The following is a 27,148-nucleotide window of genomic DNA, read 5'->3' as shown; positions in this document are numbered from 1 at the left end:
AAGTTTAAAAAAATGTATCAAAAAATGTGAAATATATAAACATACACACACATAACGTACATACATTTTGGAATATCATTCAGCCCTAAAAGGAATAAAATCCTGCCATTTGTAACAACATGAATGGACCTTGAGGGCATTATGTTAAGTGAAATAAGTCAGACAGAGAAAGACACTTAATGGTTTCACTTATACCTATGCGGAATCTTCAAAACAAAACAAAACAAAACAAAAAACACCACAAGCTCATAGATACAGAGAACAAACTGATTGCTGGTTGCCAGAGATGGGGAAAGGGTAAGTAAAGGGAGTCAAAAGGTACAAACTTCCAGTTATAAAATAAATAAGTCATGGGGATGTAATGTATAGCGTGGAGACTATAGTTGATAATACTGTATTGCTTATTTGACAGTTGCTAAGAGAATAGATTATCCTAAAAGTTCTCAACACAGGGAAAAAAATTTATAACTATGTGTGGTGATGGATGTTAACAAGATTCATTGTGGTGATCCTTTCACAATATATACAAATATTGAGTTATTATGTTGTATACCTGAGACTAGTTATATGTCAATTATATATTAGTTATATGTCAATTACACCTCAATAACAAATGCAGCACACTAATGTAAGACGTTAATAATATGGGAAATTGGATGAGAGGATATGTGGAACCTCTATCTTCTCAATTTTTCTGTAAATCTAAAACTGTTCTTAAACGTGTGTGTGTGTGTGTGTGTGTGTGTGTGTGTGTGCTTGTTACCATGCCTTCAATAAATATCAGGAACTGTACTAGGCACTCTCTCTTCAATATTCGCTATTAATTAGCTTTATAGGGTATATAAAAATGGATAAATATTAAAAAGAAAACATGATCTAGAGTGTATTCTATGGGACTAAATAGATATTAAGCTAAAATTAAAAAAATAATAATAACAGCTGCTTCCAGGAGTAAGCCTTGGTCACTTAACATTAGGAAATGTTTAAACAAAGTCAAAAGAGCTTACTTAAGTGCAGGATTTCTCAAAGGCTTTAATGTGCTAACAAACAACTGAGATGTTCCAAGAGGAAGATATAAAATGCAGCACTTGGAAGACTTGGAAGACTAATGTTCTTCTGAGCAGGAATACTGGGAAATACTGGTCCACTGCAACTTAGCAGATGTCTTGGCAGTACTAAATTAGGAACTGCATTGAAAATGAATTAATATTTATTAAGCTCCTACTATGTGCTAAACTCTAAAATCAACTAAGCAGCCGGCCCAGTGCTCAAGTGGTTGGAGCGCAGGGTTCCTAAGGCCAAAGTCGTCGGTTCGATTCCCACATGGGCGGGTGAGCTGCGCCCTCTACAGCTAAGATTGTGAACAATGGCTCTCCCTGGAGCTAGGCTGCCCTGATGTGTGCTGCCACACAGGGCTGCTGTGCTGCCTGCCCTCAGCTACCTAGTGCTGCCAGGAGCGGCCAGCAGCCAGCATGAGCTGCCAGCCAGCGACCAGCGACTGACTGCCTCAGCAGGGGGTGGGGGGAAGGGGGCAGCACAAGGCTCTTAATACCAGCATAAGGTTCTTAATGCCAGCATGGATCAGGGAGCTGTGTCCTACACAACTTGCCTGAGAAACAACGGCTTGAACCAGAGTTGGGGGGGGGGGGGGCGAAAGAAGGGGGAAAGGAAAAAAGTCAACTAAGCAACTGCTTAGGATGTGGAGCCAGAGAAGGGAACATGGCAGCCTGTGGATGTTGAACAAAGGAGTTTCATGAGCTTAGAATTAGGACTACATTCAAGATACAAAGGAACAGAAAGACAGATCAAAGCAAAACACAGGGAAAGCAAGTGTTATAAAAGACTGACAGACTATCTGCTGAAATTCTCCATGAGCAAATGTTGATTCAACCGGAAAATTTCAAAAATGATTTTACCTGTACATCAGTTTCCACAAGTGGTGAGCAGCGCCTTGCTAAAATTAACTTTAGTTCCATATATTCATAATAACCTATCCTTTAGTTTAGTTTTTTACTTGCTTCTATGATAAAACAACATTAAGTCTTCCAAGTAATCCTTCTAATATCATCCCTTGACAGCGCGAAGAGGAAGAGGCTGACTTATTGCTTTGAAAACCTGGTTGCAATTTCCTCAGAATAGGTGAATATGAAACATTCAAATACACACCTTTTTCAAAATAGGTGAATATGCAATATTCAAATATACATCTTGGATGGTACACTTGATTTGGCATCTGGGAAACTTCCCCCTCCCAGATGGAACAGTGTTTAATTCAGTTTGATGTTTGGGCTAATAAGTTTATATAAATTGCATCAAAAACCCCTTTCAGAAACCCCATGAGAGGGGCATATAAGAGCTCCTGAATCTTAAACTGTGAGAACTACAACTTAGTGAGCACTTCATTCTCTGGCCCACTCTACAGATGCTGACACTGAGGTCTGTCACAGAGGACTGATGGGTTTCCTGGGACACAGCACTTCCCGGGCTGTATCTGGGAGAGGCCAAAGAAAATGGGTTGATTGTTCACTCCAGGCCTGTGACTGCCCACCGCCGCAGCAGAACCCAACTCTGCTGTTTCCACCCTAATGGGTCCCTGACAAAGGGAACCAGCACCAGTACGGAAAAGCCATTGGCTATAAGGCACCACGGTCAGGCTGTCCAGATTAGCTATCAGTGTGTCCTCCATGGGTTGTCCTTTTTGTACCCACACTACTTGACAATCAGAGAGGGAATATGACTCCTCCACTTCTTCTGTGACTTTTCAAGGAAATCGAGCCCTATTTATGACATTGCACTGCATCTCTCATAAACATGCACTTAGCTGTCTGTACGTCAGGAAGTCTTTCCTGTTGGACTACCGGTTAAGCCACACCCACTGAAGAAAAGCTCTTTTAAGAAACAGTGAAGTAGTGTCTTCCTGAGATTTGAACTAGCGCTCATCTTCCTGAGGGCTGGATTCGTGCTCTCTATAAATAAGACCTGGGAAGAGGCTAAGTCTCCCCTTCCTCCTCAGAACCAACCCCAGTGATACGGACCTCCCTTAAAGCAAAGAACAAAAATAATTTAGTGCATTTCAAATTCAACTTGCTGATGCACTCAGTAGGCACCAAACACATTTCTACCTGAACTAAACTTCAGGGTTGATGGGTCAGAAATTGGTAGTAAAATATCAGTTTCATTTATAAAAGGACGATCACCACAGACGTTCCAGAACGAACTGGAAATCCCTTCCCCCAAACACACAGACACAATTCTCTTTCTCTTGAGGAAGTCATTGTAACCATTACTCCCATCATTTTATAAGTGAATATTTAAGGAATACTTTTGTTGCTGCTTTCTCTTTACTTCTAGAGTATACGCCCTGCTCAGCACCCATTTCATTTTGCTGTTTTATCATCAGTGGTTTACCAACCCACTATCCCCACCACACTCATTATATATAGATGGGTCATGTATTTACCCTACTTCGTGCCATCACCATAAATGGTCAGGCTGAAAGGGGCATTTAGACCCGGGCGCTCAAACTTTTCTTCAGCAGGAGGCTCTTTCTCCAGAGCCCAATATGTGGCATGAAGCAGAGGCAACCTCATGTGCAGGATTCACAGCGGGCCCAGGGCCTGTGCTCGGGCTGCTGGGCACGTGAGCACTTACATGGCAGCCCCTTTGATTGTCTTCTCTAAATCCTCTGGGTCTAACTCTTACGTCAAACTATTAAATAAATTTTTAAAATCTGTTGAACAGACACAGCTTTTGGACACTGGATACTGACTAAGCTTTGCTTTCGCTCATCATCCCCTGAAACCCTGTCACGGGATCTTGGGAGACAATTTAAAACCAATGTTTTAGGCCAATTCACGCATTTCAGAGATGAAGGGACTTGGAAGGTTAAATGACTCAGCACAATCACAGACATAGACTGTGACCAACCTAGAAGCCCAGGGAATATGTTAAAAAAGTCCTGGCTGGCGACTGCTGCACGGATCACTAACTGCTGGCCTGTCCTTCCTGCCCACCCTCCATAATCAAAAATATTTACTGAGTTAAATTTGGTGACGAGGATAAGAAGTGTTTCTCTCTCCCCAGTTCATGAAAAAGTCTAATGCAGACTAATTTAATTAACTTATTTATATAAAATGATGAACTCCACATGAATCACGTTATGACGGCACCCTATTTGTGTGGCCTGGTTTTACAGAATATGGTACAGAGCGTTCTTCTTTGGTCCTTAAAAAAAGGGAAAGGACAAAAATCAGGTAACTTTGAAAAGTTACATTTCCATAATTCAGGACGGTTTAAAACAAGAAAAGGTGCTGCCATCAGGCAATACTAGACCTTCCGGCCATAGCGGCTTTGGAAAGTAACAATATTCAATCGAAAGGAGCCAAAACATACAGGTGTAAATCGTTTCTGACATATGTGTGGACCCAGCCACAGCAAGCTTCAGAACTACTTCAGCGTCGTGAGTGTCTGGGTGCAGCTGCGGGTCTTTTCCTCTGTTTATGGGCCATACATGGTTTAACTCATGTGAACGGGCCAATGTCAGGTGTCACACAGCCCTGTCTGATGCGAAACACATGTCCACAGAGGTAGAAAGAAAAACCGAGCCACGGTCCAGCCTCGACTCAGTCACAATACAAAGAAGAGGAAAAAAGGGCTGCAGACGCGTCTCTCGCCTTTCTTGTGTCTCTCTCAGCTCCTGCCAACAATGAGCTGCTTGTTTCTCTTATTTCCCAGAAACAGTATTAGCCGTCCAACAAGGTCAGCAAAAAAAAAGGGCAGCTTTTCACTTCAGGGTGCATTTGGTTCCAAAAATCTGTAAAGTATTAAACCAAGAAGTTGCTCTATCCCAACTTCACACTGAGCCCTTTATTCCAGTTCTGGGTGAGAATCGTTATAAGGAAATTTCTCATCGGCTCAGTTGATAAGGCCCTGAGCTCGGATGCGTGTGCATTCAGCCTCGTTTCCCAGGCCTCACGGTTTCAAGCCTCAGAACCACGTCTAGGTGCCCCGAAACTTGACAGATGGACCATAAGTTTTCCAGATGCCCCCAGCTCTTCTGGTTTAAACTTGTAACCCAAGCTGCATTTACTTCACAGGAAACCCTGAATTTTTAGGACCAGGAAATAATTTTCCTACTTGTTATGATGTCTGCCCATCCAAACAGTGTCTAGTCGACACACCAGTGTGCAAGTATCCGGGCAAAATCTGCTCTCATAGGTATAAAAATGGAAATCCCTGTCATATGAGTTTTTATGTTTTCCTAGCAAATATATTACCTAAAATGTATATTTCATTGGCGTTTAAAGGATTTAGACATCAGTTGTCATCATCATAATATATCAAGAACGAGGTAGGAAAAAAATCGTATCTTTCTGGCATATTGATGGATCCTTTCACTATAAAGAAATCGTATTTCTTCCACCTAAAGCAGCCCCAGAATGTGCTACTTGATTCCATCTGATTTCTGGGCTATCTCAAGATTTGTCAGAAGTGGCTTGTGGCAGGAAGCACATTAATGAAGCTGGTGAATTTAGGCAAATAATGACCCAACTCGGGGAAAAGAGGAAATTGGGTGCTTCACTGTGCTGCTTCACAAAGTTATCTTTGTGCCTTTGAATTTAACTCTGTGGCCTGGCAATAGCAGCAAAACCAAAACTGTTTTATTATCTCCAGACAATAGGTATACTTTTACTCCAGCAGGAAATGGAAACTCTGATTCATGCATTTATTTTCATTAGTCAGGAGAGAGTTTACTGTAGCTTTTTATTGGTTAGCTTTCCTGAATGGTTTTAAAATTACTCCAGGTGCAAAGTGTGGCAACCCAAGCTAAATATCAGAAAATGAATCTACAGCTGTTTTCCACAAGAAGTGGAGAAAAATTTGCCAGTGTGGGCCGCCAGTTTTTAATCTGTTTTCTTTTCATAACATGCCATTTTGGTAAACATCTTTATTATTTAAAGAGCTCATATAGCGGACACTCCAAGAGTGAGCCAAAGGACTTGAATGATTGATGAAAGAGAACATGCAATTAGTGATCAAACATGGAAAAATTATCAGCTTCACAAGAAGTCATAGAAATGCAAATGAAAGGAAGAGCCGTTTTTCAGCAATCAAGTTAGCAAAGATAATAAATAATATGATGTGAACGTTTTGCATCAGGCCAGGACTTCTCAGGGGAAAAGAAAAGAAAAGAAACAAGAATTTAATCAGGGGTAGCAGGATTAGGAAGGCTAGTAAAATTATGTCAAATGTTAGGAATTTGGACATATATACATTTTGAGGACTGTGCCCCTAGGTCTGATAGGATGTCTAGTGACACCTGCCCCCCCCCCAAGGTTAATTATGTTTGAAATGAAAAAGTATCAAAACACTAACAGTGGTGGTGTTTGGACGGTAGGACTATAGATAATATTTTTTTCTTTTCAGTGTTCTTTCTGCAGTTTATTTAACTATTTGCTCACTGAATATCTATCTGCTGAGCCTCAAGCAAGGGCAAGGCACTGTCTCTAGTGCTAGAGACACTTAACGAACAAGATGGAAAGGTCCTGGTCCTTTGGGAGATTGTAGTTTAGTGGGGAGACAGATGCTAGCAAATATATAATGTAATTCTAGCGATAAAGGCTTTGAACAAACATATGTGCACCTATTTCAGGCACACAAGTTAAGGAAGGCTTCTCTGAGGAGGAAATATGTGATCAAAAAGAACCTGAAGAAAGGGCAGAAATCAGGGTGGAGGCCAATCTAGGCTGAGGGACAGGAAGTGCACAGGTCCTAAAATGGGAAGGGGCCCGACCTGTGGGCTTGGAGCAGAGGGTGGGGGACCAGGGCCTGTGGGGACTCATGGCTATGATGAGGACTGCAGTGGGCCTCTCTTCCAGAATGATAGAAATCTCCTTTGGCTCACGGCTCAGACTACATGGGAAACTGCCAAAATATTTCATACACTATGGTAAAATAAAAAATTCTGAAGAAATCCAGAGATGGAGAAATTCTGCGGGTATACCCCTCGGGATTAGTGTCTGGGAGCTGTTGTCCCATCAGCCTGTGAAGTGGGGTTCAGGGTCACCTTTCAGGAAGAAAGGAATAAGCTTTGGGGTGGGGGTAAGGGAGGTAGAAACCAAAGCAGTCCTGCTTTGAAACACTTAAAAGGAGTTTCTGGTCCCAAGCAAAACAAAACATAAATCTATACCTCTAAATTTTATTTGGGAGGGTGTGCTAAGGGGGTTTAGTTTGGAAAAAAACAAAACACACAACAACGAAAAAGCTACAACTCTGGAGGTTGTAAATTTTCTCCTTCAATCACACTGGGTATGAGGTGTACCCTCGTTTTGGCCTTCAGTGACTCCTGGTGGGTCACCCAGGGCTTAGGGAGGTTACAGAAAACCTCTCTCTAAAAGTGCTGGTTTTCACTGTTGGGAGATTTTTTTGAGGATTGTCCCCAAGACCACAGTGGGTAGATAATTTATGGGGAAGCAGAGGGAGAACTCCATCTCAGGGAAAAATAGGTTTCTCCTCATCGCCAGGTGAGCCTTTAGCTCACGAATGCTTTGACTCCTGTAATTGAACATATCACCACCCTCTTTGCAGCAGATTTCTGAAAGCCAAATCTGTAGGCACCTCTTGAAACCACAGCGGGTATACCTGTGGTATGCATTTTTCTCCCTGGCTTTATTATTTTTTTTGGCCACAGTCTCCCTTTACCCCACTGAACTCAATTATTCATAGGTATCCTTTGGAATGAGGTCTTTTGTAAGAGGCAAGAGTAGGGAATAAATGGATGGAGGCATCACTTTCATTTTAAAACTCTCTCTCTGAGCATACAGCTACATAGCTATATTATTTGCCAATTAGATACTGTTCTGTAACGCTTCACGAAGCATGCTAGAAATGGCATTTGCCTGTCATCCCAAGGAGAAGGGTTTAAATGACCTGAGGCCATACCTTATGGAGACCTGGTGTACCAAAAAGATTTTCCTTTTATCACATTGTTAACATACTCATTAGAGGAGCCAGGTGATCCAGGCAAACTGTCCTCTCCCCACTTCCTACAGATACTATCTTTTTTTTTTTCTGAATTTTTTTTTTAATTAATTTATTTTTTTAATTAGTTTCAGGTGCACAAGACAAAGCAAAACTTAGACGTTTATCATTTATATCCCTCACACTGTGTGAACCCCCGTCCCCCCATTCATTATCCCTCTGTACGTTCCCCAAATTAATTTTCAAACCCCTGTGCCTACAGATACTATCTTGCTCAAGCGATCAAAGCCAATACCACCCGGACAGGGACAAAATGCCATCATGTGTCTCCTGATAGGATTCAATGAGCAGAACACATCACTTCTGTGGTATGCCGTCCCAAAATGTATAACCTAAATCTAAATCATGAGGAAACACCAGACAAATCCAAATTAAAAATCACTCTACAAAACAACTTGCCTATACTCTTCAAGAATGTCAAGTTCCAGAAACACAAGGGCTGAGGAATTGTTCCAGATAAAAATTAATGAGACAAGACGACTAAATGTAATGCATGATCCTTGACAGATACTGGACCAGAACCACAAATAGCTGAAAAGGAGATTATTGTGATAAATAAAATTTCAAGTGTAGACTGTGGATTAAACAGTAGTATTGTGCCAATGTTAACTTTCCTGATTTTGATATCTATACTGTGCTGCTGTAAGAATACCCTTTCAGAAAATACAATCTGAAGTATTTAGGAGTAAAAGGGCATGATGGCTCCAACTGAGTCTCAAAGGGTTCCAAAAAATAATTTAAATATATGTGTTTATTTATGTATATAAATACATACAGAAAAAGTGAGATCAGCAAATGTGGCAAATCATAAACAATTAACAAAGGCAAATCTGGGCAAAGGGTATACGGGTGTTCCTTGTACTAAACTTGAACTCTTCTGTAAGTTTAAGATTATTTCAAAATAAAAAGTGACATATTAAAAAAAAAAAAAAGAAAAACCCAACAACAAAGAAAAAACTTCTTTCTACACACCCTAAACTCCCTGGAGAGTGAAAATTCTCAGTCTGGCAGGGTCCAGAGAAACTGCGTCATGTACGGGCCATTGTCCTATAGCATTATTTATCTTTGAGGAAACCCCTACTAAACAATGGGTTTGAGAACTGACTGAGGTTCAGAAGGGAGAGAACCATGGTTGTAATATATGCTACAGGTTGTAATATGTGATACCTCTACTCACTGTTCCTTCCAGCCTCTCCACCTCTACCTGCACCCCCAGCAGCTAATGTAGAAATAATTCTGGGTGAGACGGTCAAAAGGTACAAATTCCAATTATAAAATAAATAAACCCTGGGCATATAATGTACAGCATGGTGACTATAGTTGATAATATTGTATGGCATATTTGAAAGTTGCTAAGAGAGTAGATCTTGAAAGTTCTCATCACAAGAAAAACATTTTGTAACTCTGAGGTGATGGATGTTAACTAGATTTATTGTGATGATCATTTTGCAATATATTACATATATCAAATCATTATGTTGTATACCTAAAACTAATAAAATGTTACATATCAATTATATCTCAATTTTTTAAAAAATCTCATTTTCAAAAACAGAGAGACTGGGAAGACAGGATGAAGCGTTGCCCGATGGGACTGGATGGGAAGGTCTTTCAGAAGAAACAACTCCTTAGAGCTGTACCTGCCAAGACACTGGTCTAAAGAATTACAGGTTTTCTAGTTGACCATGAAGCATGAGGCCCTGTGGTAAAAATCCCTCACTTCGCAGGGTCACAGCTGAAGAAACTGTTCCTTGTTGGCATTCTTGACAGAAGGGGAAAAAATGGACAAACTGAGGAGCGCAGCGCTGCGGCTGGAGAAGGAATTAGAAGAGGGAAGTGTGTTTCAGGAAGGAATGTCTCAGGCCAAAGCCACCCTGTTTTAATAGTTTGGGCCTAGGATTCCCTCAAATGACAGGGAAAACAGTTTTGTGCTTAAAACCGGAGTAGAAACAGAAGGGAAGACAACACACAAGCAAATGAGACATACTATCGATGGGAAAAGGAGTGTCAGATGGAAAAAGGACACTGAGGAGTGTTCCTCGTTTGCAAGTGTCCCAGGCAGTAGCAACAGAAAAACAACATGCACAATGGGGGCAAGGAGTCCAGAACCTTCCCCATGCAGCTGCCCTGAGCATTCATTTTGTTAGGATGGGACGATCCAATTCCATTTGGGGAGAAATTACAGTTCCATTCTAATTAATGCAGGCATTGTGGTAGTTGATAAGGGTGGAAATAGAATATTTTTCTTGATATTTAAAGTATGAGCTTTGAAGAAGCTAAATGAAAGTCTTGTGAGCCAGGACTTAATCAGCCACATTAAAAATTGCTTTACTTTATTTTTTTTCCAGCTCTGCAAATATTTAACTCTTGGCAAAATTGAAAACTCACAACTCACTCTTCATTGGTGTCTGAGAAATATAATACTGGAAAGGAAAAGGACGAAAATAATATGGAATGAAATTCATGACATGTAGTACTGGGAAGCAAAATAACTTCAAATGAAACTTCCATTTATGGCTTAGTCAAAAACATATGGATACGCAAGCTGAAAAACAGAGCTAGTAGGAAAGCCAGGTGCCTGGTTAAAAATGTTTTTTTGTGGCAACGTTAAATCATTTTTTATAAAAGAAAGTAGTACCCCAAACAAATCCCTCCCTCCAACACACACAGTGGATCTGCAGACAATTACTTGTTTAGTTTCATAAAAGCAAACCATATCAAAATCGTATTTTTAAAGACATTCTTCTACTTCACTAACAAAGAATCCAAAGAAACTGGAACAAATGAGGGAATTAAAGGAAGACACAAAAATGTATGTATAAGAATTTTACTGCACCATCATTTATAATAATAAATAGTACAATCAGCCTACATGTCTCTCAGAACTGGTTAAATAAATTATGGTAGTCACACAATGGAATATGGCACAGCCATTAACATGATATAATGGTTTATAAACAGAAATTTTCCCAAGTCAACCTATAAGTTAAAAAACGTATAAACAATGAGAATCTAGCTTGTACCTATCAGAATTATAAAGACTAAAAAGTTGGATAATGGACATTATTGGCCCGAGTAGGGGTTAAGAAGCACTTTGATCCACTGTTGGTAGGACTATAAATTGATGTGACCATTTTGGAGGGAAGTGGGTATCTATTACAAATTCTAATGCACATAATCTTTGACCCAGGAATTCCACCTCTGCAAAATTATCCTGCATGGAAACAGCATATGGCACAAGGATTTATGTACAGGGATGCACCCTGTAGCATTGTTTAACAACAGTAATGAGAAAAGAACCTAAATATTCAGCATAGGGGACTGGTTAAATAAATTACAGTACATGAACAGAGTGGAATATTACTGACAAAGAATCAATTCATCTATAAGTCCTAATTAAGAAAGCTCTCTGAGATATGTTAAGTTTTAAAAAGACATGTACATCCAAGCAAGCACATGCAGGCAGATTGTTTCTAGAATACTCAGAAAGCTGGTAGCAGTGGGGAAGAAAGAAGGGCTGGGGTTCTAGTGTGAAGGAGACTTGTTTCTCATGATTACTCTTTGGAACTGTTTGGATTTTTTGCCATGTTTGTGCTACTTTTCCAATAAAAACAGCAAATAAAAAAATGCCACAGAAAAATATTTGTTGAAATGCAAAGCTATTCATGATACATTAAGTGAAAAAAAAGCAGGCTACAAAAAAGAATGTAGAGGATTTTCCAACCTTTTTTTGTTTATGTTTGTATTGAGAAAAAAAAGGCATATATATGAGAAAATGTTAGTGTGATTTTGAATGGTATGATTACAGTGTTTTTCATTTTCTCATTTTTTGCTGATCAACATTCTCTACAATGATCACATAGTAATTATATAATATGGGGGGGGGTTAGGAGGGGAAGAACATTCTTGAATCTTGCTCCCTCAAATACGTTTAGGATCTTATTTTATTCCTTTTCTTCTTCTAAAACCAAGGAGAAGGGGTGATCTTTCTCTCTTTAGCACTTAATAAGAAAAGACTATGAAGGCTTTTGTTTTCCTGGCGTCTTTTACAGTATTATTTTGCTGACTCCATCGCAGAGAATTATTCCGAGTCACGTGTGGGGGAACAGCTGTCCTGACCACTAGCAACTGCAAAACACCCAGGGAATAAATTTAGATTCCCAAAAGGAAGCAGAAATCAATCTTCCAGTTGATATGGGGTGGGGGAGGTGATGATCACACACAGCAGGGGACAGCATCACCAGGGGCCACAAAGAGGACATCAAAGAACAGTGTCCAAATGTCACTCGGCACTTATCGATTTGGAACAAGTGGCCAAATGACAAACCATCCTAGAATGCCTTTGCCTCAAACTTCAGGCGAAATGCTCCACAACAAGGAACTTCCCAAGGGCAAACTATTGGAAGTCAGCCAGCAGATAGTACTAAAACTGTCAAAATTATTTTTAAAACTTTCAACAGAGGCCCACAGTTGGGGAAGTGATTAGACGACATACATACATACATACATACATACATAAATGTGGTGCACACAATGGGACTAAGGAAAAGCTTGACCTGGCCTTCCTAGGAGCAGCTTTCTCCCTGGTGGATAAGCTAGGGGAAGCCACTGTTTATTTGTTGAGCCCTCCACACTCCTGGAGTGCAGGCAGCCGCCATATATGAGGCTCCATCAACCTGGCCTATCCCACTTTGGTGATTCCTGGAGACTTCACCGCACGCAACTTGCTTCCAGGGGCTTTTCTGTACAAATGGCCTACCTTGGCTCATGCTACAGACTTACCTAGAATCTCTCAAAGGTTCGCCAAACAAGCAGCATCTGCCTTTGGCGTGTCCCATATCTCTGGCTGAGAAGCCCTAAACATGGCACTAGCGACAGCCAGCCTTGGTTCAGGGCTCTTCTTCAGGCTATGGGGAGCCCCTCTGAAATTTTCAGGGTTTACACCTTCAGAGGCCTGACTCTAACCAAATGTTGGCAAGAATAGTTCAAGGCAGACTTACGCTGTGAATTTAGACAATACAGTTCAATAATCTGGATCCCAAACCACAACGTTTCCTCTAGTTTTTTAAGTTTACCTGGCATGATTGGGGTCAAAACTTTCTGGAAAGTGGCTTTGGTGTTCATATACCCAATACTCATGTGTACCAACACCAATAAGTGCCAAAGTAACAAATACCAATGGCACAACTAATGTCCATTTTGGACAAAGAATCCAGTCTAAAAGTTGGTGAACATCTTTGGAGTTCTTTTCAATTGATTGAAATTAAAGACTGAACATCTGAGTGGGTTTTTGCCATTTATTATGATAGCATTCTCCAATCACAGTGCTAACACACACAATTCTATTGTGGTTCCTACATCTGGCTGATAACCAAAGTCATCTGGGCACATGAAAATAGCACCCCTGCCCAGACCCGACCAGACATCATCTGAAACAGGATTTCCCAGGGGAGGGGCCTAGGCAGTATTCCTCCTACCAGCAGCCCATGATTGTTCTTTGGGGAGCAATCAGACCACTGGATTCTGAAGATGTACGTCTGTTCCAAGGGATCTGACTAGTGTTAGAGATGAACCCCCACTTGGAGAAACACTGACCTTCGAGACCAGGGAATGACTTCTTTGCCACAGGCAGACTCAGTCAACTGCAAAACCTTACTATTCATGGTTCTGTCTATATTGCACATGGGGGCTACAGCTTTCTTCCTAACACAACATCTTCCTCTCCCACAATAAAAAGCTCAAGGCACCAATTGGTTCTTTTTTTTTTTTTTCCTTTTAGATATTATAAAAGAAATATAATCATATTACAGAAAAGTAAAGAGAATCATCCCAATCCAAAAGTTTTACCATATCTCCAGTGAAGATGGTAGAGCAGGTAAACGCTCTGCTTACCTACTCTCATGACCACATCAAAATTACAATAAAACCACAGAAAAACCATCGTTGAGAATCACCAGAAGTCTAGCTGAGCAGAAGTCCTGTAACTAAGGACATACAGAAGAAGTCACCTCAAGACTGTTAGGAGGGGCGGAGATGCAGAGCAGTACCACACCCACATGTGACTAAATCAGGAGGGATATCTCAGCTGCAGAGGTCCCCCCCACCTCAGAGGAGCAAGGTGTCCTAGCCCACACCAGGCTCCCCAGCCCAGTGTGCCAATGTCGGGGCGAGAAATCCCCATAATTTCTGGTGTGAAAACCAGTGGAAATTGTTAGTGAGCGAGATGAGGGCTGCTGCAGTCTCAGGGGCTCCTGTTAAAGGGACCACACACAGACTTACTCGCTGACAGAATCCCTCACTCTGAGCTCCAGCACTGGGGCAGCAGCTTGCAAGGTGTCAGGGACATACGGGGAAGAACTGAGTTGTCTGGCTTCAGGGAGAGGGTTGGAGGAGCAGGCTAGGGGAAGCCATTGTTTATTTGTTAAGCCCTCCCACTCTGGAGTGCAGATGCAGACAGCCACCATATCTGAGTCTCTATCAACCTGGACTATCCCAATCTGGTGATTCCTGGAGATCCCACCCCATGTAACTTGCAGGCCCACTCAAGCCGCTTCCAGTGGCTTTTCTGTACAAATGGCCTACCTGAGCTCATGCTGTGGACTTACCTAAAATCTCTCAAAGGTTCACAAAACTCAAACAAGTAGCATCTGCCTTTGGCATGTCATATATCTCTGGCTGAGCAGCCCTAAACATGACACTAACAACAGCCAGCCTCAATTCAGGGCTTGGCCTCTCAAGGCACCCCCAAGCACAGCACAGGCAGCAGCCATCTGCAGCTTGCTTTGTGGGTCATGCCAGGTGGCTCCACGCAGGGCACAGGCTGCATCTGAACTTGGTCTGCAGTGGATCCCATCCCAGGAGGCCCCAGGGCTGGCACACCCGGGGGTCACCTTCGGACTGAGCCAAAGCATCACCTGGCCACCTCCAAGGAGACACATCCAAAGGGCAGACTGGGAAGACATCAGAGCCCTGCTAAAGTGAATCCTGCTTCATAGGGTAAGCCCCTGCACTGCACCACAAATCCTCCACTGTAGTCAAGTTTAGTCCTCACAACCAATGAGCCTGAGCGTTGATCCCTCCCACTGACATGGAAACAGCAACAAAGACCCAACTACAACAGGAAGGCACACACAACCTACACAAAGAGCTAGGGGAAACTTGGAGCACCCAGTTTTGGTAATCAGAGAGACTGTGACACTAAGCCCCAGAGCACACCTAGTACATAAGGCCACTCTATTAAGACCAGGAGACACAGCAGCCCTATGAAATACACTGAAACAAAAACACGGAGGCAGCCAAAATGGAGAGACAAAGAAACATGTCCCAAATGAAAGAACAGAACAAAACTCTAGAAAAAGGACTAAGCAAAATGGAGACAAGCACTCTACCAGGGGCAGAGTTCAAAACATTCCTTGTAAGAATGCTCAGTGATCTCAGGGAGAACTTTAACACAGAAACAGGAAACATAAAAATGGAGATAGAAAACATAAAAATCAATCAGAAATAAAGAATACAATAACTGAAATTAAGAATACATCAGAGGGAATCCACAGTAGATTAGATGAAGCAGAGAACTGAATCAGCAATTTAGAAGATAAGATAGCAAAAAACACCCAAACAGAGCAGCAGAAAGAAAAAATAATCAAAAAAAACGAGGACCGTTTAAGGGGAACTCTGGGACAACATCAAGTGTACCAACATTTGCATCATAGGGATACCAGAAAGAGAAGAGAGAGAGCAAGGAATTGAAAACCTATTTGAAGAAATAATGATGGAAAACTTCCCTAACTGGTGAAGGAACTGGATATTCAAGCCCAGGAAGCACAGAGAGTTCCAAAAAAGATGAACCCAAACAGGACCACAACAAGATATATCATAATTAAAATGCTAAAAGTTAAAGACAAAGAAAGAATCTTTAAAGCAGCAAGAGAAAAGCAGTTAGTTACCTACAGGGGAGCTCCCATAATATTATCAACTGATTTCTCAACAGAAACTATATACAGGCCAGAAAGGATTGGCACGAAATATTCAAAGTAATGAAAGGTAAGGACCTACAACCAAGATTAATCTACCCAGCAAAGCTATCATTTAGAATAGAAGGACAGACAGCTTCCCAGACAAGAAAAAGCTGAAGGAGTTCATCACCACCAAACCAGTATTACAAGGAATCTTAGAGGGACTTCTTAAGATGAAAAAAAAAGATGAAAAATATAAATAATAAAATGGCAATAACTACATAGCTATCAAGAATTCCTTTATATGTAAGTGGATTAAATGCTTCAATCAAAAGACATAGGGTGGGCCGGGCCGGTGGCTCAGGCAGTTGAGCTCCGTGCTCCTAACGCCAAAGGCTGCCGGTTCGATTCCCACATGAGCCAGTGGGCTCTTAACCACAAGGTTGCCAGTTTGACTCCCGCAAGGGATTGTGTGCTGTGCCCCCTGCAACTAACAACAGCAACTGGACCTGGAGCTGAACGGTGCTCTCCACAACTAAGATTGAAAGGACAACAACTTGACTTGGAAAAAGTCCTGGAAGTACACACTGTTCCCCAATAACGTCCTGTTCCCCTTCCCCAATAAAATCTTTAAAAAATAAATAAATAAATAAAAATAAAGTCTCATGTAGATTGAAAAAAAAAAAGACATAGGGTGGCTGAATGGATAAGAAAACAAGACCCTTACATATGCTGCCTACCAGAAACTCACTTCATATCAAAAGACACACACAGACTGAAAGTAAAGGGATAGAAAAAGGTATTTCACAAAAATGGAAAAAAACAAAAGTTGGGGTAGCAATACTTATACCAGACAAAATAGACTTTAAAACAAAGGCTATAACAAGAGACAAAGAAGGACCTAGTAATCCCACTTCTGGGTATTTATCCAAAGAAAAGCAAAATGCTATTATGAGGGGATATGTGGATCTATATGTTCATTGAAGCATTATTTACAATAGCCAAGATATGAAGGCAAGCTGGGTGTCCCTGACTGGATGGATAAAAAGGAGTGTATGAGTGTATGTGTGTGTGTGTATATGTATATATGTATATATATACATATATATATATATACACATATATATGTGTGTATATATACGTATATATATACATATATATATGTATATATATATATTATGGAATATTATTCCGCCATAAAAAAAGAACGAAATCTTGCCATCTGCAACAAAATGGATGGACCTAGAGGGTACCATGCTGAGTGTAGTAAGTCAGACAAAGACAAATGCCATATGATTTCACTTATAAGTGGAATCTGATGAACAGAATGAACAAACAAACAAAGTGGAAACAAACTCATAGATACAGAGAACATTTTGATGGCTGCCAGATGGGAGGGGGCGTTAGTTGGGGACAGGTGAAAAGGGCGAAGGGATTAAGAAGTACAAACTGGTTGTTACACAGTAGTCATGGGGATGTAGGGTATAGAATAATATCTATTTTTGGTGTCAGGTGGATACTAGATTTACCGGGGTGATAGATGGGACGGGGGTTGGAGGGCAGGATGAAAAAGGTGAAGGGGTTAAGAAGTACAAATTGGTAGCTACAAAATAGTCATGCGGGTTGTAAACTAAAGCACTGGGAATATAATCAATAACATGGTAATAACTATGTATAGTGCCAGGTGGGTACTAGAATAGTCAGGGGGATCACTTCTTAAAGTATATAAATGTCTAAACACTATGCTGTGCTTCTGATATCAACTGTAATTGAAAAATTAGACAAGGAGGGGGGGAAGATACAGCGGAATAAGAAGTTCAAATTTCCAGGTATAAAACAAATAAGTCATGGGGATGTAATATATACCTCATAGGAAATATAGTCAATAATACTGTGATAGCATGGTACGGTGTCAGACGGTTGCTGGACTTATCATGGTGATCACTTCTTTAGGTATGTAAATGTTGAGTATTTATGGTATACACCTGAAGCTAGTGATATTGTATGTCAGCTATATTTTAATAAAAATCTTTAAAAAATAAAGAGTCTTACTATAATCACTACCGACATTTAAAAATACAGAATTGATTTACTCAATACATTTATTCTACAAAATGGTGCACCTGAGATGCATAGTGCACTTGGCTAAGGGCTAGAAATACACAGATGGAGAGCAAAATCTTGTGGGGAAAAAACAATGTGAGCAGTCTTTTTAAAAAACTAAAATTATATCCATAGCATAAGCAATTTTCCCTGCCTTATAAAATTAGACTGACATAAACAGTTTTCCACGTGCCACATAATCCCTAAAACTATTATTGCAATAGTTAAAAATATATTTATTTTCATATTGCAGGCATTTAATTGGGGGGGGGGTTAAAATATAAATAATACATATTTGTATACAGTTTTCCAAAGTATTCATCTAGTAACCACTCAGGAATTTTATCTTGGAGAATCTTTTCTTAGGAAAATTGTGGCTTCCAACATTTTTAATGGCTCTTGAGACTTCTTATCAAAGAGGAGATTTTCTTAACTAATTTCTAAATTTCACAGAATAAAACCTATGTCTTCATCACCTAAACTTAATATATCAAGATAAATGAATACTGATCTAGATAAAAGATTCGTGCATATTAAGATAAATGGAATAGGCCATGAAAACACAACATTCATATCTTTATATACCATTATATACTATTTTATTGCACAAGAGGAATTGAATCAGTTGATTTAATGATTTGTTTTGAGCACCCATTTCACATATTCCTTAAAAGCCTTAAAAGAAAGGAACTGTAATGAATCTCTTCTGAAAACCCAAAGAGAAGTCTTCAATAATGTTGATTAAATAGAGTAAATTCTGACAATAGTGGCTTCCTCCAAATCTATCTCAGAAGAAAATCATATTGATTTCCTATGGAGTTTAGAAAACCATTCTTTTTTTTTAATCAAGAAAAAAAACACCTTTCTAACCAGAATCTTCTCCCTTTTCTGTGTCTACCAGTCTTCCTTCCCTTCCATAAACACTCATTTTCCACCACCCCAATCCTACCTAACCCCCTCACCTCCACCCTCCTCCATAAAGTATGGAGGTTTTCAATTTGCCTTTGGGTTCATGTGTGTATGTGCTGGTGCACTTCAGGCTAATTTATACTGCAGAAACCACAAAGTTCAAAAAGTAGTAAGAACATCAGAGCTGGAAAAATCACAGTAGCCAGATGTATCTCCCATGAGCTCACCACATAAATTCGATTAGGAAAAAAAAAATCACTAGAAAAAGAAAAAAATAAGAGGTCCTATGCATAAATCTGACATTTAGCAAACTTTCAGGATACCTTTCTACATGCTTTAAGTAACACTAGACTGAGGGGTCCCTTTAGCTATTTTACTTGCTTTTGATAAAATGGTTTTAAGTGCCTCTGTACTCTTCCTAGAGGGAAGAATGAGCCAACTTAGCAAATGAGCACAGACAAGATTTTCCATCTTGTCTTGAAAAGCATGCCCTGCAGAAAAGAAAAACCCACACATATGTTTGCAATTTGAAGTACAGATCAAGACAGACCTGGAGGACTTAGACTCTGGCCTGGTGGATGGCACATCTTCAAAGTGGGGGGAGTGTGTGTGTGTGTGAGTGTGTGTGTATGTGTGTGTGTGTGTATGCGCGCTATTTTAAAAATGCCTATAGCATTAAAAATATACTCTGGCTGCACTTTACCAAAAGTTTCTAAACCGGCGAGGGCTGGTGAAGTTGCTATATAGTCTTTATTTTTCCTGTCCTGTCTGGAAGGATACTGGCACCCTCCGTCAGGGCCTCACTCCAGCAAAGAGGTCGTTAACGTGTGACAGGAGCCCAGCCACACAAACCCTGGTTTATGATCGCTAAGATAATCACAGACAAGGCAAAACTGCATGTCACTTTCTCTTGGCAACAATACTGTAAAATGTAGGGCTATGCTAAATTGCTGCATGATTTCAGCTCGCCTGCTTTCTCCAAACCCCCGGGAATGATGGGCAGGAGCCGGGTCACCAGCACTGTCCTCTTCATCCCCTCGCAATTGCTGTCTGGGGTTACAGCTCATTTTCACAATGTGTAAGCAAAAGTACCCAAACGGGGAGAAAATTTGCAGGAACAAAAGTTGCAGGAATGGTGGCTGAGAAAGGAGCACACACAGGCTCTGCCTTCAGTACATGGGGGCCAGAAAAGTGAGGGGACACCAGGCCACCAGCTAACAATGAGTTATAACAATGTATCTCTCAGGGGCCGTCTCTGTGCCAGGGACCAAGGCATGGCCTCTAAATACAACAACTTTGTGAGGTGGGTGCTCTCATTACAGATAAGGAAGATGAGACTCAGAGAAGTTAAACAACTACGGCGACCAGTCTCTAACCCAAGAGAAAGTCAGTTCTGATTTCAAGTTCTTCCCATCAACCGCTAAACAAAAAGGTCCCCTGCTCTGCACCCACCCCTATCACCACCCTAATACCCTACCTGATTTCTTTAGCCGACTCCCATCTTCCCCAAGCCCAGTGTCCTATGTATAACACGGCCTGTGTAGAGTCTTTGTTTTTTGTTTGTTTTGTTTTTGTTTCATTTTTTTTAACTCCTTAAAAAAAAACTAGTGGTTATTAATAGTAAGTACTCATACCAACAACCCACTTAAAAGATATGGGATCCTATCTGGTTTGTGGTATGAAACAAATCAACTTTCACATGTGTAGTAATTTTCCTTCCTACCAGGAAAGTGTTACATGAAAGTGAAGATTCCAAACAAATTTTCAGCCCTCCAGCGATAGGCTTCCCTACAGTGGTAATCTCTCCTCTTTAGTATCTAAAGTCCTCCAAGGTCTTCCTTTCTTCTTCCATTCACTATCTCTGGGCACTCACACTCAGAAGTCACTAATCTGCTCAGACAGAATCAAAGGATAAATAACATGATTTGCTAAATGTGAAAACAACAATTTCAGTTAAAAACTAGACAAAACCGGAAATGCTTATTTGAAATAAGGTGCAAAAAAAATTTTCTTACATTTTTACCCTGCAGAGTCTCTAATTCAGTTTACTGAGACATTTGAAAAGTCAGTGAGTTTAGATACACAACAAATCTGCCATCCTACAGAGACATGCCTTTTCACTGGATACTGATGCAGGCTGACAAAAGTATCCTCCGTTTTTACAAAGTCACTCATAAGTCACTTTAAGTAATACGTTCTCTTCTCGGAATTAAACTATGGATTGACTTACAAGCCACATTTCAGGAAGGGACGGGGACTGAAACACTTCCACCAGAGGGCGCTATCCTCACTGAAAGGAATAAATAACATTGTTCCTAATTTAAAGCCCTCTGCACTGTAACCAGCCCAAAATAAATCTTTTTTTTTCTTGAGAGCTTTTAGAATGAAAAAATGAAAATGTCTTCAAGCCTAACATTCTATAATTAAATAATATATAAAACTTTTCTTTCCACAAATAATGATGATATTAAGAATAAACACTTATTTATAGCTTATTGTGTACCTGGCATGGATATATAAACTCATATACATAATCTCATACTATAAAAATAATCTTCATTTTACATATGGGGAAACTGAGATACAATTAAGTAACTGAGTTACCCAGCTAGTAACGGGCAGAGCCAGGATTGAAATTCTGCCAGTCTGCCCCCCAACTCTGTGCACCTAACGTACAGAAAAACATGGAATCCCAACAAAAGATTTATTGCTGAATATATTTAGCTACGTGACTGATTAAATCACAGCTCTAGAATTACATTAAATGAGCTTATAAAAGGTACAAATTCTACCATGTGATAGTCATGTCATTAATTGTATTTTGACATCATTTTCACATATACATAAATATCTCCCAGTGAAGGGGACATATCACTTAAGTTCACTTATTTGTCAGCTACATTCCTTTGAAAAGACCAAAGTTCTAGATTTAAGAAGAAGTAGGAGGAGAAGGAGGAGGAGGATGTGCTCTGGTCAAAAGATAAAAAGAAGAAAAAAGTGCAGTTGATGTAAAACAGACAAAGTAATTTGAATCATATTCAAAATACTGAAGATATATACATATATATATATATATGTTTATATATGTTAATATATATGACCAGTATATCATATATAACACATATAAAAACACTGATGTATATCTCTTTCTGAAATAGTGAAAATACCATATTTTACACCTTAAAACAAAAGAGGAAGAAAAGAATCTGCTCCTTATTTTTTAAAGATTGATAATAAAGAGTATAAACTACAGGCAGACTTATAGGTTGAAATTAAACATTCTGAGTAAATCACTTATTATTAGGACCAGATTGTGACTCTCTAAATTATCCCCATCTGTGGAGCTTACTTTACATTCCCTGTTACATTTCCATCTATGGGACACATCTGTGATTCTCTATAGGTTAGTAGCACACTTTGCCATGGCCAAATACACAGATATTGTTGGAAAAACCCCAGAATGTGTGCCTTGAGAAATTTACTGCCCCAATTTATTAGAAATCTGGAAAGTAAGATATTTTATTCAACCACAGGTAAACTTGTTTCAGACATTCAGATTACAATTTCTTTAGATATACTATACCAGCAATTGGGCTTTTGGTGTGGGGTGTGTGTGTGTGCGTGTGTGTGTGTGTGTGTGTGTGTGTGTGTGCAGGCAGATTCACATGTGCCTTCAGTATCAAGTTTCAAGCATTTAAGGTCCTTTTTCAGTCTACTTCCTACTTAATGCACAATTTTTAAAAATTAACTCCAGTGTTTTGTGTACTAGCAACACACTACTATCTAAATATCCATCAGATGGGGGCTAGTTAAATAAAATAATTATAGCATACCAATATGTTAGGTTATTAGGCAATTTTTTAAAAAGAATGAGGTAGCTCTATATGTACAGATACAGAAGTGGAAAAAGCAAGGTGTGGAACAGTGGGTATAATATGCTAGCATTTGTGTGAACGATTACATACATGTGACTGAAAACACTTGTTGCTCCAGCCAACATCTAAGGGACAGAGGAATGAGGATCAGAGGAAGATTTACTTTTTGAACACCTCTTTGAAAAAGTGTTTGTATTTATTTTAACCACGTCCATAAAAGATTTTTTCCAATTATAATTCAATATAAAGTTAATACTTTAATAATCAGTTTTTAGATTTTTTAATGAAAATTAAATGGTTAAAGAAACCTTGAAACTAATGATAGCTAATTTGTGGTTTCTTTACTACACTTGCATCTGCTTTCTACTTGAGCTCTTATATATTGGGGACAAATGACTCATGGGAAGTTTTGGTTTACCACTGCTGGTAGAAGCATTGGTACCATTTTCCTTGATCTGCCCTTTAGACAAGGTTACTCCAAGTTGTTTACTTTTTGGATATACTTTATATCTGCAAGCTTTAAAATGGTAGGTCCAGATTTCCTGGAAAAACAGACAATACATTTACTTGAAGTTGACTCGGGGTTACTTAAGTTCATATTCACTTTGACTAAGCCACAGGATTAGGGAAGGGTGTCTAGGAAAAAGGCTTCCATTTTTATCCTGCTCAATCCTGAAAATCCAACAGGAGATCCTTTTTACTCCCCAAAATTAACTATTCTGTGTATAGAGCAGTATATAGATATTTGTTTTAAATGGAAATGTTACATGAAAATGGCACCATCTTTTATAAAACTTTAAAATTGGCCCCTTATTTTTAGCCTTTGGGGGCGGAGGAGAATGACTACAATAAAAGCTGATTAGTTCTATTGCTGTAGTATATTAATTCACATCTGATTATCTCTACTGGGCAGAATTTTAGTTCTTTTGAAGTAAAGTCAATTAGCAGAAAATAATCACTTTTCAAGTCTAAAATCGTATTTAAACATTCCAAAGGAAGTGACAAGTGGGTCATACTACCCCAGGGCAGGTATAGGAAGAAGCCTCCTGCAGATTACATAATGGTTGAATACATTCTAAAATCGAATCAACCTCGGTTCAAACTCCAGCTCTGCTAGTCGCAAGCTATGTGACTGAGAAAGTTTCTGCATCTATAAATGGGAATGCTATCACTTCTCATAGGGTTGTTGTCAGGATTTAATGTGATAAGTCAAGAAAACAGCTACCCTGGTATCATTTACACATTATGGGGCGGGGGGGGGGAGAAGGGAGGCATGGAGGAAGGGAGGGAGAAAAGGGAAGGGAAGGGATTTGAGGCCAGAATTGTACCTTTAACAGTCTCAGGGACCAAATTCACAGAGAAGGGGTATGTGTCCTATTTGCTTTAATCTGGATGAAGACAGGAGGTCTATGTGATTTTTCAAAGAACTTCAATAAAGGCAACTGGAAGGGATGCCGGAACTGTAGTGTTAGGTAGCCTAACACGAGCTGCACAGCAGAGGCCGAGACAGGAAGGCAAAGGTCCTGGAAAGGTACGGCAGCCAAGAAGGAGGCAAAAACACTATCTGGGTGCCTGAGTAGGCCCCAAGGCAACCAGAGCTGCTCTGAGCTCCACAGCCTCTTGGTCAAACACTCATTTATTCCACTCCGAGTCAAAGCTTGGGCTTACCAAGATTTGGCTGAGACACGGCCATGGACCTCTGGGGTGCTGGTGTGGAAGTGGCAGCAGGGTGGAGGTTCATATGATTCAGGGGCTGATTCATCGCCTTCCTAGGGTCTTGCCATGTGGTGATTTTTTCTATGTGACTAAAAGAAGGAAAACAATTATCTTTTTAATTGTCAGCATCATTCTCATTATCCCCATCACCAATAACAGCACAACAGTTAAATGACTTTAGCTCTCCTTCCCTTAGGATCTGCTTACAAGCAGCTGACACATTGCAGTTGTTTTCATCCAAGGTCAGGTCACTTACCCTCCATCCAAATTGGGCCACACTGGAGATTTTGCAGGTGACTCTCTGAACACAAACCTATGACTTAGCTGTCCCAGCTGCCCCTATGTGCAAAATCCCTCTTAGGGGTTTTCCGCCTTCCAGGGAACAGACAACCCCAGCATACCTCCCCATAGCCCAAGGAGCCTGCATCCAGGATACCACACCAAGGTGTGAACTCCTCTCTAGAAGCAGGGCCCTCCCACACTCTCTTGGCTCATGTAATTGACATAATGAGGTCACCTCCACCTGTCCTCAGCCAAAGACAGGGCCCTTGAAACCAACCTCATAAACAAGACATTACTGAGCTCTAACTAAGCTTAAGGCACAGTGAGGTCCACGTAGGTTAATACTTAAAACCCTCAAGAAGCTTATGTTCTACTACGCGAGGGAACTGTGTATGTAGCTGGAGAACGGAGAAGCAGGAACGAAGTATAGGAAGGCAAGTGCCAAATTAGGGAGAAACCAAGATGCTGAGGCATGAAAGTTTCTGGGGGAGAAGACATGATTAGACTTATGGTCATATACAGCTTCCAGTATTTGTTATCGGGATTTAATCGCAGAGAAATTAGCACAACATAAATTTCTGCCCAGAGTTTCTGATGTATCCTTAGAAGGATAAGCTGGATTTTCAGCTTTGCCGACCTCAGTCTAAACCACATCACAAGTCATTCCGGGTGCCTTATAAACCCTGTGCCACTCCACAAGCTCAAGCTCTTTTGAGAGTTTATTATTTTTTTTCTTCTAAAGATGAGCACATTCATCTGGTGCCACCACTTTATTGTAGGAACTCTATCAGAGATCTTTCTAGATTGATCAAAGACAACAAACTGATAGCAGAAGCTGAAGGCCAGCCCTCTGTTCTAGGCCTTACAACTAGACTTATCTCTCCCAAACCAATTGGCAACAATGTTAACTCCTTCCAAGTCTCCCCCCACACACACACACACACACACACTACTGACCCTCCTAGATCCACAGGAAAAGGACAGTGATTGTTCTCTCTGTGAACACATCTAAATTTAAACAAAAATTGCCTCCTTTGGAAACCAATACGTATCACTCATTTTAACTGAAGTTGTATTTATCTTTTGCTTCTGTTCCTCACATTTGAATACTGCTACTGCTAAAACTCCTCTTCAGATTTCTTCATCCCAGGCTGGAAGCTATTGCCATGGGGAACTCATCCATTGCCTTGACTGAAAATTTGGGTGTTGTCCTAAGAAGGCCTTTAAATGAGTGTGATAAAAAAAAAAAAAAAAAAAAAAAAAAGAAGAAGAAAAGAGGTCGGCCTCAGTAAAGAAGGCAAAATTAAGTTTTGAACTGTTGAATTTCACTACTGTAGGAGCCATCCTCAGTCTTCAAAAAAAAATCATCGAAAATGAACTGAGAGGAATAAAATCAAAGAACCGGAACTATCTTGTTAAGAAAAAAAACAAAGAGGAGAGAGACTGAACTAAAGAGACCACAATTACCTAAGCATAAAATGCATAAAATGAAAACTGAAAAAGAAATAATGGTCTTAGTTACACCTTCAATTTAACAATTGTCATTCTGCTTAAAGCTTCCATAAAATCCTCTTGTCAACTTTGGGTCTGGTGGAAACTCAGAGGGTTACCACAGGCCTTCAGAGTGAGGAAACAACTGATGAGGATGTCAGAGTTAAGCAAACTAGCTTTTTAGCAAAGTAATTAGAGCTGAGAAACCCTTTGACTAACTATTACTTCAGGACCCAGCCTATTAAAACTTGTTTTCCAAGGTAGGCATGTCCTACATAAATACTTTCCACTGTCGTACCAGCAGGAGAGGAATCCTTCTCTCTTTCATGAGGCTTTCTCAGCCCCTCTGACACCACGGCTGTGTGAGTGCAGCCCTGGTGGGACAGAATGATAGACATGGTATGGCAGAAGACACGAGGACACTGCTGTGGTCACTCAGCTACCAGTCAGTGGTAGGAATAATTCAGGTGCCAGAGTGATACATTCCCAAACGTTGGTCCCCCATTCCACCATTCTGAACAAGTGGGCTGTGGCTCCCGGATCTGGGGAGAGCAGAAGGACCCACACCCCAAGTGGTAGACGAGCCCAGCTTGCCTACAGGCTGCCACCACGGCTGGCCAGCCGCCATCCCCTGGGACAGACAGCAAGGCTTTCTGGGCGAACACTCTGGCCCTCATTCCCACAGGTCTGACCCCAAAGATGTCCAACTCGGCCACGGCTGCAAGTCCCAGAACTCCCCCAGGACCCTGGGAGCCTCCGCAGCCCACCCTTGAAACT

At 40.4% G+C, this 27,148-nt stretch overlaps 1 protein-coding gene across 1 annotated transcript in view; it reads right to left on the bottom strand.

Annotated features, from left to right (window-relative positions):
• WWTR1 (WW domain containing transcription regulator 1) overlaps positions 1 to 27,148 on the bottom strand; it is a 132,502-nt gene that overhangs the window by 31,367 nt on the left and 73,987 nt on the right. Inside the window, exon 3 of the mRNA XM_019748839.2 lies at positions 24,551 to 24,687. Within this exon, the coding sequence (XP_019604398.1) occupies positions 24,551 to 24,687 (137 nt within the window). The remainder of the gene's footprint in view (positions 1 to 24,550; positions 24,688 to 27,148) is intronic.

The sequence above is a fragment of the Rhinolophus sinicus genome, linkage group LG01, assembly GCF_036562045.2.
Source record: "Rhinolophus sinicus isolate RSC01 linkage group LG01, ASM3656204v1, whole genome shotgun sequence".
In the NCBI taxonomy this organism is placed as follows: Eukaryota; Metazoa; Chordata; class Mammalia; order Chiroptera; family Rhinolophidae; genus Rhinolophus; species Rhinolophus sinicus.
Note: the sequence above shows the minus strand (reverse complement) of the source record. Positions and strands in the feature narration are given on the sequence as shown.